Source organism: Columba livia, chromosome 3 (genome assembly GCF_036013475.1).
Source record: "Columba livia isolate bColLiv1 breed racing homer chromosome 3, bColLiv1.pat.W.v2, whole genome shotgun sequence".
NCBI classification, from domain to species: Eukaryota; Metazoa; Chordata; class Aves; order Columbiformes; family Columbidae; genus Columba; species Columba livia.
In genome coordinates, this window is record NC_088604.1 from 57,750,067 (window position 1) to 57,762,449 (window position 12,383).

General features: G+C 39.5%; 1 protein-coding gene across 7 annotated transcripts in view; it reads right to left on the minus strand.

Annotated features, from left to right (window-relative positions):
* The window catches only part of SAMD3 (sterile alpha motif domain containing 3), a 69,703-nt gene that overhangs the window by 8,850 nt on the left and 48,470 nt on the right, over positions 1-12,383 (minus strand). For all 7 annotated transcript variants that reach the window (XM_021297138.2, XM_021297135.2, XM_065056931.1 and 4 more), the window contains 3 exons: positions 9,626-9,811; positions 9,235-9,319; positions 2,053-2,214 (listed from right to left, as the gene is read on the minus strand). In XM_021297138.2, coding sequence (XP_021152813.2) covers positions 2,053-2,214; positions 9,235-9,319; positions 9,626-9,811 — 433 coding nt within the window. The remainder of the gene's footprint in view (positions 1-2,052; positions 2,215-9,234; positions 9,320-9,625; positions 9,812-12,383) is intronic.

Sequence of the window (12,383 nt, forward strand, 5' to 3'; positions counted from 1 at the left end):
TCCTTGCAGTGATAAAAGAAATGTTAATTGGCTATCTCTATCTTATATATATATATAGAATTTTGTCTTATTTGAAAATGTACATACTTAATTTAAAACAAAGAATTTATTTTTAAATGATAAAAGTTTGATTTAAAAAATCCCAGTCTTTCTGGAGCAAACAAGAATTTACCTCAATGCCTTTAAAAAACAAGCTGCCTTTTTGTCACAAGCTCCTGAGATATACTGCAGAAAAGAGAAAAAGGTCAAAAGGATGCAGAAAGGATTGGATTAGGATGCTCACATTAAAGCAGGAAAACATACATGTGTAAAAGAACTAGAATCCAAATGTCTCATACCTCCCATTTCCTGAACCAAGAGGATAGGTAGCCATTTGGTCATAGACAGGTGTTTAAATAAAGACCCAATTCCTTAATATCCTTTTAGTGGATTTTGAGTTTTCCCAAGATACACCTAGAGATTATATTACCATGTTCTTGTAAAAGCCTCGGCTAGTGGGACATTTTTATTAGTCATTGCCACAGCCAGGGAAGTGAAGCTGCTACATCTCTTTGTGGGGAAGACGGGAACAATTTACATCTCTGTGCTGTTTAGGATACAGGAAAAATAAGAGAAAGAAAGTAAAAGTTTTTCAGGGAGACTCAGAATCCTTTCGCCTCCTTAACTCTTTATTTGCTTACAATATTAAGGCTAGCAGAAAATACCTATGACTTTAGAAAAGGAGGAACATAACTCCTTCTTCAGTTTCTAAAGTAAACAAGGAATGACAAGTGATGGCTTTTGGCAATGAAGTTAAGAAGAGCAGTGATTCTGAATTTACAGACACACAGCCCACTACAGTTACACCTTCTCTACAGAAAAATGAAGTCAAGCGTGCAGTCCCTACAGGATCGCTGCAGAGCCCTTCTCAACTAGCTGATGTGACAAACAAGACCAACATTTGCCCTTTCCAAGCATTAGCGGATAAAAGATGGCTAACTCTTAATGCATGCACAAAACCAGGAGCCTGTCATTTCTCCTTTAGCACATTCAAGACAGTTTATTATTTTGCACTCAAAGCAAAGGTTTCTTTCTTCACACATTCTGCAAACCTTTCAACTAAAGCAGACAAAAAGAGGGAAGTGTTTACTCCTGTATACATTAATCAAAAGAGGATAAACAGAAATTTTTGAAGCTTCTGGAAAAAAAAATGACCAAAACATGCATCTGCTTTTGGGGTAGAAAACTACAGCTACCTTCAAACACAAGGGCTATTTATGCAGAAATGCATCCAGTAAGTCACTCTTGCTGCCATAAAGACAGTGTCTGGTAAACAGAAGGATGGACATATGTGAACCAAAGTCAAATATCTGCTTACACATCTTTTTAATCACATTCTTACAATTGTTTACATTTTACAACATTTTAACTGCAGCACTGAAGGAAGTGCAAGGCACATTGGCAAAGCGTATCTGGAACCTTAATGTATCTATGAAAGTGTATAAATTAATTAGTATGCTTCAAACACTGGACAGTGATACCTCTCTGAATTATCTTACTTAAGGGAAGTACGACAACTGCATGCACACATTTATAAGCATTCCTGTGTATATCACACATCAACTCAAACAGCTTTTATATAACAAATTGCAACATAACAGTAGGGTATGGCCATTTGCTACCAGCTCAAATATCACTTTGCTTCTTTTTTGTACAGAGGTTTCAGCTCTTGAACATAAGTCTCTATTCTTCTTCACTCTAACCAGAGGTGTATAACCTAAACCAGAATGGGTATACTGAATTTAAAAAAAAAAGACGGAATTCCATGTCCAACTGACAACAACTGTACAAGGCCTCCAGTATCAGGTTCAGCTCCACTGTTGATACTTAGCTCTCCAGGATGAAAAAAAAAAAAAGCTAAAAGGTCTGGCTTTAGGACAAACTCTATACAAAATAAGTTTAAATGAGGTGAGATCACTCGATTCTCTCCTTTACCAGCTAGTGGCCTTCCTGTCAACGGAGGAGTGAAAAGACACAGAACTTGAGCACCAAAAAAAAGATCTCTACCCTTACCTGCACCTGGATGTCTTCAGGTTTGTTTTCAGCAGATGAAGATTTCCTGGTCTGTCCTCGCCTGTGGCCAAACTTGCATTTGTTCCTCAGGACTTGCTCATCGTCATCAATAGGTCTCCGCACATATTTGAAACGATCTTTAAGGGCCCGTTTCCATAGCAGCTGCACAGGGAAAATATCAGCTCTTACCAGTATCTCTTGTCCTATTCCTAAAGCAGGTCGCTTCATTTTATCTAACATTGTTTTATAAACAATTGTTTGCCACTTATCAGAAAAAGACTTGCAGGGTAGCATCAGCACACTGGTGCCTTCCAGACAGAAGGAAACCCAATCATCTCTGGTATATGACCCTATGGCAACTAATCAGCAGGGCTACTGGCACTAGTGCGGTTTGTTAAGGATGACAGTAATCGAACCTAAGGGTTGGGTTTATCCAGTTTAACCAGGGCTGTCAGTGAAACTACAGTTTGCTTTCCTTTTCTTAGCTTTACTTTTGGATGCTCAGTTGATGACATCAGGTCATGAAACTATACGGTGAAGCAGCTCAGCTTACTGATGCCACAGAGCGGGTTATTTTTCTCCTGCCTCTGACTAGTTGTGCAATTGCATGATTATTATATCTAACACAAGGGAGCAGCAAAGAGGCAGTGGTGCACTCCTTTTTGCAGGAAGCCTACAGTTACACTGGATCAACTGTATTATTAACCTGAACTCAAAACTGCTGAATTAAAAGGATCATTTAAGTAGGTCTTAGTGTTGGTGAGACTCCTCAAAACATGTGAATTGCAACTTAATGACAGTTTTGCATTACGAGGGGATACAGTCCCTGTTTAATGGAGACACTCATCACTCCTTGGCAATCAGACTTCATCATGCAACCTTATGGACAGAGAGCTGTTTACCTGCGGTCCATGGCTGGGCGTTGTATGGCAGGACCCAGCCATGCTAACTACTGACACAAAGGGAAACAATTACTACACCAAGGCTGCTAAACATGTCTGCAGTCAAACCCTGCAGTTGTGAATACTGAAAATGTTTTGTCAGATCCTCAAAAACAACTGCTTATTTCAGTTATTGAGGATCTGCAACAGCCAGAGGGAACAAAAATTAGTCAGAAAAGTGACAGTAAATGACAGGATATGGCAAGAGAGTTTCAAATAGCTGTTACTGCATTTTCTAAAATTGACTCCAATACTATACTCACTTAAAATTATACTCAAGCCTGTACTTACTGACCTTCAAAAACATGATACAAAACGGAAGAATGATTACCACAAATTTCTTACCAAAATGATGTCCTTTATTAGTCATGGTTGTATGACTTTAAGGCTTCACTTTGGTGTAAACCAGAATTCAGTAAAAGTAGGGTAAATAGTACAGTATCTTGCTTTGCAGTGAGTCTGACATGCCTGCCATTCTCACCCATGGGATATGGGTGGGAAGGTCTCTTAAAATATGGTGGTGAAGGCACCATGACCTTGCCTTTCTCCTGCTGAAAATACTCCTCTCATCTCCCTAGGGTAGCAGCTGACTTACGGGTCCTCAGTCCTAGAAGCAAGACCTCCATGAATGGTGACAAAAGAGAGCAGAAGAGCTATGAGAATACAGCCCCTGTTGCATCTACCTCAGGTCTCCTTGGGCAGACCTGGGCCAGCCAGGGCAGGTGTGTCCTTCACAGTGGGACACTTTCTGCCACCCTACTACAGGCTTTTACAAAAGTACCCTCTCCCTGACAGTCACATGTGAACATCCGAAAGCTGGAAAGAAAGAGACCCATCTGCATTTCTAGAATGTAAACTTCAGACTTTAAGGATTCTGCCAGAACAGAAGTTATGTTTTCACCAACCTAAACGTAATGATTAGAAATAGATGGCAACTGGTCATCCAATCTTGTCCCAAGGCACATTTACAGCCTCAATTTGAGCATTATACCCCAGCACTGTTTTCACAAGCAGTAACATGATTGCATGCCTTGAAAATCCCAGTTGGTATCGGCCTGAACCATTAGGGTTCCTAAATATGTTTACAATGCTGGCCCTATGCATTTACATCTTGATGCAAATACTCCAACATTATATGCCTAGCCAACTGTATTTGGAACGTTGCTATTTTAAGGCTGTTAAGAAACATGCAGACAAAAACCTTAGCTCAATGCTTCTCTGAAGTGCTCAACAGATGTTAAAGTATTTTAAAACATGATTATCCCAGAATATATTAGCAGCTGACAATTTAAATATCCCCTTAGTTGAGTTTTGCACAGTTTCTTTCTTTTGAAAACCTTTGTTTGGCTAGAAGACATTTTCGCTTATTCTTCTACATGAGACAATATGCTGACACCTATACAGAGCTTTAAATATCCCTCAAAGTTCAAAACAGTCAGCTGTTTCAACCTCCTGTCCCCAGATAAATTAAGAGTTTTAACTAAATCTACTTCTGTAATAGGATTCTAATAAGCTTAGCCGAGCCCCTTCTCACATACCTATTACATGAATGAGACTGAGCACGCACATTTATGCGGTTTCCCTAGTGGGTAATGCATCTTATTACTATTTTTGAGCTGATAACTTTATTTTCTATTAATTCTGCCCCCCTCCCCACCCCCAACAAGAAAAAAAAAAAAGAAAAAAAGGAGAAAAAAAAAAAGGCCAAACCACTCCAGGAAGGTTTAAAATGCTTGTAAGGGAGCAGAAGGATTACTTTGTGTCTATCTGACATGGAAGGGAAAGGATTACGTACAGATTAAAAACAGTAATTTCCTAGCAAATAATCATTTTGTGCGCAGTGGTTACATAAGTCAGGCATGTCAGCGTGGGGATCCCGGGTGTCACCGGCATCCCAGCACTACTCGGCAGCCCCGAGCTCGAGGGAGATGCTTACGCAAAACCCACTGGCAAGCGGTGCAATGTCAGAGCCCTCTCTTCTCCTTCCTCATCCCTAGTTGTCTGGAAATCATACAATTTCCAGTTGCTGGCTGAAATGAAATAAGGGCAGTGAGTCTTGCCAAATAGATGGTTGTAAGCCTCGTAAAAGGAATAGATACAAGTAGAATAGTATCTTACAAATGGTCAAGAAACAGTGTCATGCCAATTTTCTTTTGATTGCTGTGACTGTAACCTTAGCTTTTTCTATATAACCTATTTCTTGGTAGCTAACAACAAATGTTGCACTGGTTACACTATATATAAGAAATCTAATAATCTACTTCATTTTTAAATGTAGAATAATTTTTAAAATGTCATATGTGTTACCTTAGGATAACATCATTCTTTAAGTAGAAGAAAACATCATGGGAAAAATTCCTTACATAAAAACTTTAAAGTACTTCTTTCCCAAAGCCAATCTTGCAACAGGGTTGCATGAAATTGATTTCATTCCATGTGCTCCACAGACCTCTTGAGTCTTGCTTTTACTATAAAATGATTTTTTAAAAAAATTTTATTTAGGATTTCAGATAATTTTTCCTTAATTCCTGCTTCTACTATGACCTAGTAAATAACCTTTTTTTGAAATTCGTAGTATATAAGTAGCTTATTCATAACCTTATTTTAAACTTATTAATTTAGGATCACTATAATCATCCACTAGCTATTTTTTTCAAGGGCCAAAAGCACAGAAGTGTATTTTTCTCTACTACAAAATTAAATAAGAAACCTTTTAACCAAGAAAATTGAATTATAGATAATCTACTAAAAAATCTTGAAATGCTAAACTCTTAATGACATCTCATTGCAACAGTATATTGAAAATCCTAGACTATGTTTCTACATAATGCACACATTGTTTTAATTAGTTTTTTAAACTCCTTGTTAAAAATAGTTCGGAGTTGTAAACAAAAAATGTCCATATTTTGGAAAACAAACAAACAAACAAACATAAACAAACCAATCAACCACAACAACAAAACAAGCAAACAAGCCAACCCAAAAACTACCCCAAAAACGGAACGTTCAAAATTTGCAAGTAATTTTTTCCTGTCGTGAAAATACTGGTATGGATTTAGGTGCTTTGAGGTTTGTTTGGTTGTTGTTGTTGTTGTTGCTGTTGTTGTTCCTCTGTGCTTTCCAGCAGATCTTTCCTCTTTCCAGTTTTCCAAGCCATTTTATTTCCATGAAAATGTTGCAACAAAAGTGCTGACATTTCCAGTGCAAAGTTTCTCCAAGTTTTTCATTACATCAAGTTTTTTACCTTCTGATTTTCTGTTCTTGGTCAGAAGAAAAAGTTAATTCTGGAATGTCAAGTTGTCTCATGGGATGAACAACTTCCCTTTTCTCAGTCAGAAAGCCCCAGGGGCTGCCCCTGCTCACCCACAGCACCCACAGACGTGTACGCTGGCTGTGGAAGAACCCCAAATGGTTTCCACTGCATCCTTCTTGCAGCCAAGACACATTGATTCCTGGTGAAGGGCTCCAAACCATAAGTTAAAAATAAAGTCACACCACAGACAGGCCTTCTCCACACATCGCATTGAGAACTACTGCAGCCTTCTGCAGAGCCCAGCAGACGCTGTGGCTGCTCCTCTACCCCAAAGTGTAAGCAATTGCTTTCCTTTTAAGCATGAATTTAGAGTTCAACTGTAGCTAGGAATCGAGACGAACCACAGCAATAAACAAATAGTGATAAATTAATGGCATTAACAATACAGTAAGACAGAGCATTTTTTTGTGGTAGAAAGGAAAACACCCGATGGCAGAAGTGAGCTCCAGCAAACCAAAGGGAACACAAGACAGCACTCCAAACTATGTTCAGCCCATTTGATTTTTGAAATCCATGAAACTAATTCTTTTTCCTGTAACTTTGTCAAGAAATTAGAAAGTCCAAATACTTGAAAACACATTTGCTGGTATTCTAAATATACTCAAATAACTTTATTAATCTACTGCTCCTTGAAACCTATATTCTCAGAGGCCTGCACAGCTCAATTGCCATGTTTGATGTATCTCTTTCTCTGGCCTCACAAGACACCAAAAGGAGGGGTCACCTATCAGGCACAGACATCTGTGCACAGATGGTCACCTGAGGCTCCCTTTGAAGTCCACAGAAAGAAACAAGAACTTCCACAGTGCTACTTCTCTCTTTCTAATGTAGACACCAAAAAAACATCGTGTGAACTGCATCTCCAGAAGTTTAATAACTAATGTAACTTGCATTTTTGCTTAAAGTACTATGCTGATGTTACAGTTTTCTACATTTAGCTATCAGTCCTCAAATAAAGAGCTTTCTGCTTTACTTCAGAATTATTCTATTTATGATAGTTTTCTTAAATACTTTCAACTTACTACTCGAAAATTGTAATAGCAACTATTTAATTACAATAACAACAGATAAACAATCTTAGGGTATTCAAAACCTCTCAATAAGCAATATTTTATATTTTACAAGGCCTGTGATTCATTACTTTTAGATAGCTTGAGACAAATTTAGAAGAAAAGCCTACAAAAACTTCACCTTTTTTGAGCTGCTGAAGAATTTTTTTCTGAGAAACAGGAAAGAACGTTGGTTAGCCCATTTTTTTCTTGTTGTTAATTTCTTTCTTAAAGGTATATGAAGTCAGTTTTACTGCAAGCCTCATTATAAATAGCTGTGCATATGTTAGGTTTGGTTTAAGCTGCTGCTGTTGTAGCACACAACTACCTCAGATCAAGAAAAAGCCTTTATGATCATGAAGGAAGAACAGAATGTCTAACAGTAGGACCAATAAAAATAGTAATTCATTCTCCCTCCCTCCTCCAAACTTAAGTGTGCAGACATACATCTTCAGTGTATTTTTTCCTGTCTCAACCCAGGCAACGGAGAGCGGCTGGCTCAGAAGTGTCAGACTAGCAATATCCCAAACTGAAAATTCCAGCTTCCTTGCTTCCTTATGGTGCTTTCTGCCAGATATGCTTTCTAGGAAGCATGAGAGAAATATCAAGGGATAAAGAACAACTCTTGAAGTCTCTGCCTCATCACATAATGTCTGCCAGCGCCAGTCCTGGGATGGATCTGAGAAGTGATGAGCCATTTCCCAAAGAATGGAGTTATGAGTAGTTTCACTCAGTCTATAGTCCTGCTGTGATTAAAGCCCTTTGGAAACCTAGCTTGAGAATCTCTGTTTAAGAACAGTTTTTAAAAGTTAAAGGCTGTGAAAAGGTCTTTGGACCTGATCCAAACATCATTCCAGCTCCCCTTCACAAGGGTAGGCCGGATGAAGCTGTAGTGTTACCCAGGACCCTGGCTGGGAACCTGTATTGTGGTGTTCAGAGAGGAATTCTCACTGAAAATAAGGGTGGACCATCGTGCTCTGATCCTTCTGTTCCCTCTCTCCTTTCTGAGTTGTTTACTTTCTGTAGTCCTTTCCCTCCTACAATGCCTGGGCTCAGGGTAGAACTAGAATAGCCACCTAGCCATCCCCTTAATCCTTTTTTTTTTTATTCTCAAAATTATTTTGCTTTCTGACTTAATTGCACGAGATATATATTTATATACATTTAAAGCTAACAATCCCCACCGAGTCTCACAAGCTGTTACAAGATGCAACAAAAGTATCACATGGCAAAGCATTGATGTGAAGTCAAAAGGTGAACACTGTCCTCTGAGATCACAGATATGTATTCTGGGTCACAAGAGTGAAAAAAGCCATAGTTCAAATTTATGTCATCTCCTTCCACTGCTTTCTGTTATGTTCCCACTGAGATCTCAACCACTGATTTTAAATAACTTAAAAAAAATTAGGCCCAGATTCCCAAAATACCTAAACTAGCAGCCTTTCTACATGCTGTAGCTAGATACCTAACACACAAGGGATTGCTGTGCATGGCAAGGGTATCAGTCATGTTAATTCTCATATAGACTATTTTCTAAAAGCTTGGTTTCTTTGTTTTTAAAAACAAAAGTAAATCACATCTTGTAAATTCTTACTTTGAGGGAAATCAATCCAGAAAGAAACCACCCAACAAGCAACCAGGGACTTCGCATACAGGCCTGCATGATCTCACAGAGGCTTTGAAGAACAGCTGTAACTGGATTAATCTTTAATTAATATAATGAAATAAGAATGTGATTTGCCAAATGTGTCAGAGTGAAGCTTACAGCTCTGAATAGAACCAGTATTTAAGAAATTGATACTGATTTCCTCTGAACTGGCTTACTTTCTTGTGATTCATTATGTGGTGAAAAAAAGACAGTGCTATTTAGAATACTTACAAAGCCATTCCCATCTTCATCGAGGAATGGGTAGGTCTGCAGCAGAGCATTGACAACAATATTATATTGCTGGCTGTTTGGATACCTATGCAAACAAGACGGAGATGTGAAAGAACAGTTGTCATTCTAGGCAGTATTAGATGCTGTCTGGAGTCTATACTGATATACATTAAACTGACTATTTCTCAGACTGTCGATTCCCTTCCAAATAACAAAGGGAACAGCTTTAAGTTTTGCATGAAATCTTCCTGTTGGCTTCAACAGGTTTTAGGCCCTTAGCCCCCTCTATTTAAGCAAGGATATTAAAGACAATGGCTTTACATCCATTTGAAAACATGCTTCTACAGCCAATAGGTAATGCCCCCAAATAAATATAACAATATTTACTCACAGTGATCCTTCTAAGTATTTTGTCATATCTGCTTGTAAAAATTCAATAATCCTTATTCTCATACTGTGATCAGGGCATTTCTTTTCTGCTAATGTGCACTTGACATCATAAGGGAAGTCTGGCAAAGCGTAAGAACTGGTCCACTGTGACATCTTGTATCTGGCAAAAAATGATTTCAGATTTTTCCTGTAATAGAAAACATTATATCATAAGCACATCCTTCTATGGGAATGCAGGTACGAAGGAAATAAAAATACAAGCAAAAACTCAACACAAAGGAAAGTCATTGCTATAGAAATTCAAGGCTTGCTCTCTTGGTTTCTATCACAGTATCACAGTATGTTTGGGATTGGAAGGGACCTCAAAAGATCATCTAGTCCAATCCCCCTGCTGGAGCAGGAACGCCTAGGTGAGGTCGCACAGGAACATGTCCAGGCGGGTTTTGAATGTCTCCAGAGAAGGAGACTCCACAACCTCCCTGGGCAGCCTGTTCCAGTGCTCTGTCACCCTCATTGAGAAAAAGTTTTTTCTCAAATTTAAGCGGAACCTCTTGTGTTCCAGCTTGATCCCATTACCCCTTGTCCTATCATTGTTTGCCACCGAGAAGAGCCTGGCTCCATCCTCATGGCACTCACCCTTTATATATTTATAAACATTAATGAGGTCCCCCCTTAGTCTCCTCTTCTCCAAACTAAAGAGACCCAGCTCCCTCAGCCTTTCTTCATAAGGGAGGTGCTCCACTCCCCTAATCATCTTCGTTGCCCTATGCTGGACCCTCTCCAGCAGTTCCCTGTCCTTCTTGAACTGAGGGGCCCAGAACTGGACACAATATTCCAGATGTGGTCTCACCAGGGCGGAGTAGAGGGGAAGGAGGACCTCTCTTGATCTACTAGCCACCCCCTTTCTAATACACCCCAGGATGCCATTGGCCTTCCTGGCCACAAGGGCACAGTGCTGGCTCATGGTCATCCTGTTGTCCACCAGGACCCCCAGGTCCCTTTCCCCTACACTGCTCTCTAATATGTAATTTCCCAACCTATACTGGAATCTGGGGTTGTTCCTGCCCAGATGCAGGACTCTACACTTTCCCTTGTTAAATTTCATTAGGTTGTTCCCCGCCCAACTCTCCAGCCTGTCCAGGTCCCGCTGGATGGCAGCACAGCCTTCTGGTGTGTCAGCCACACCTCCCAGCTTAGTGTCATCAGCAAACTTGCTGATAGTGCACTCTATTCCCTCGTCTAAATCGTTAATGAATATTCTATGTAGAGAATACCTACAAAAGCTGCAGTCAAAACATATGAGGTTAAAACCAGATGTTAAATGTGAAATGTTATAATCAGCAGACACTAGAAGGCGGTCACTAACTGAAAGCAGAAGGCAGAGTAGCAAGTCACTGAGCAAAATATCTGTTATCATTTATAATGGGTTTTTCTATCAATTCTGCTAACTTACTACTGACAGTAAGGCAAACAGCTTAACAGAAAACAAACAAACAAACAAATAAACAACTATACAGCACATTAGCTAAGACTGTTCTCCCCTCCCAAAGGGGAAAGCAGTGAAGGGATGAAGGCAGTTGCCATCTGCACAATGGCTGGAAACAAAGCAGAGACAGCCTGTTGCACCCACAAGAAGAAAGCCATCAGCCCTGTTTACAAATGTCAAAGCCCAGGTGGCATCAGCTTGAGACACGATATCACCACTGGCTACCCAAGTGCTTCCCACCTGCAAAGACCCTGCCAAACCTTAATTCTGAGGGAACACAAGAAAAAGTAGAGATAAACTGACCTGACAGTCAATCAAGAGCCACCTAAAAGTAAGAGTGGTTCTGGCAGCCCTAGACAGCTTCCCAGCCATAGAAATCCAGACCAAATGAAGAAATTTCAGATGAGAGATGCCAACTAGAGAGTCCTGTTATGTGTGTGGTATCACTGCAATTTATGTTTGCTTTAAATTGCAGAGAGCAATTTGGAAACAACTAGCAGACTTTTAAAATAATTTTTTAGAATAAAATGCTGTCATTATAGATAACACATGTAGATGCTTACCTGGCATAAATATACAGGTATCTGTACCTAAATTAATCATCTGCAGTCCCTATATAGTCACTGAGGAGACATAAACACTTCTGAAGGATGACAGAACAACCAGAAGACATCTAAATCAGACCAGATGTTCTCTCACATCTATTTCTCTCCACTAATTATGAAGGAAATTAAGATAGTATTACAGTTGTTGAAATCTATACCGTATATGTCTGAAGTTAGGAATCCGTTACTTGAATGTAGGTGAAAGCTCCCACTCAAAGACTTGTAGCTGGACCAGGCATGTTTCAGTGTCCTTTCCAAGCTGCACTAGCATTTGAGTCTATGCAAGTTACAGAGGAAAATCCTGCTAGACTTCAGTCCAGGCAACATACACAAGTTTTCACTCCTAAAGGTCTCTGTGGTAGCCTATAAACAAGAACTAGGTATATAAGTAAGAGTTGTGTAGAGTTTTAGCAAGGTCTTCATTGGAAGGTTTTCCTATCCAGCCTCTTTCAGATAAGGATGTTAAAACCAACCAACCAACCAAACAAACAAAAATACCTGCCCCCCACCAAAAAAAATCAATACAAAACATATGGTAGCCAGTATCTTTAGCCTTGCAAAATCAACTGCAATAGATGAGCATTTGCAACAGCTTAGTTCAGACCACTTTGAAAGACAGCTATATACCTGGCAGGCAGATCATCTGGGGCCCCTATAGCCGGTTATAG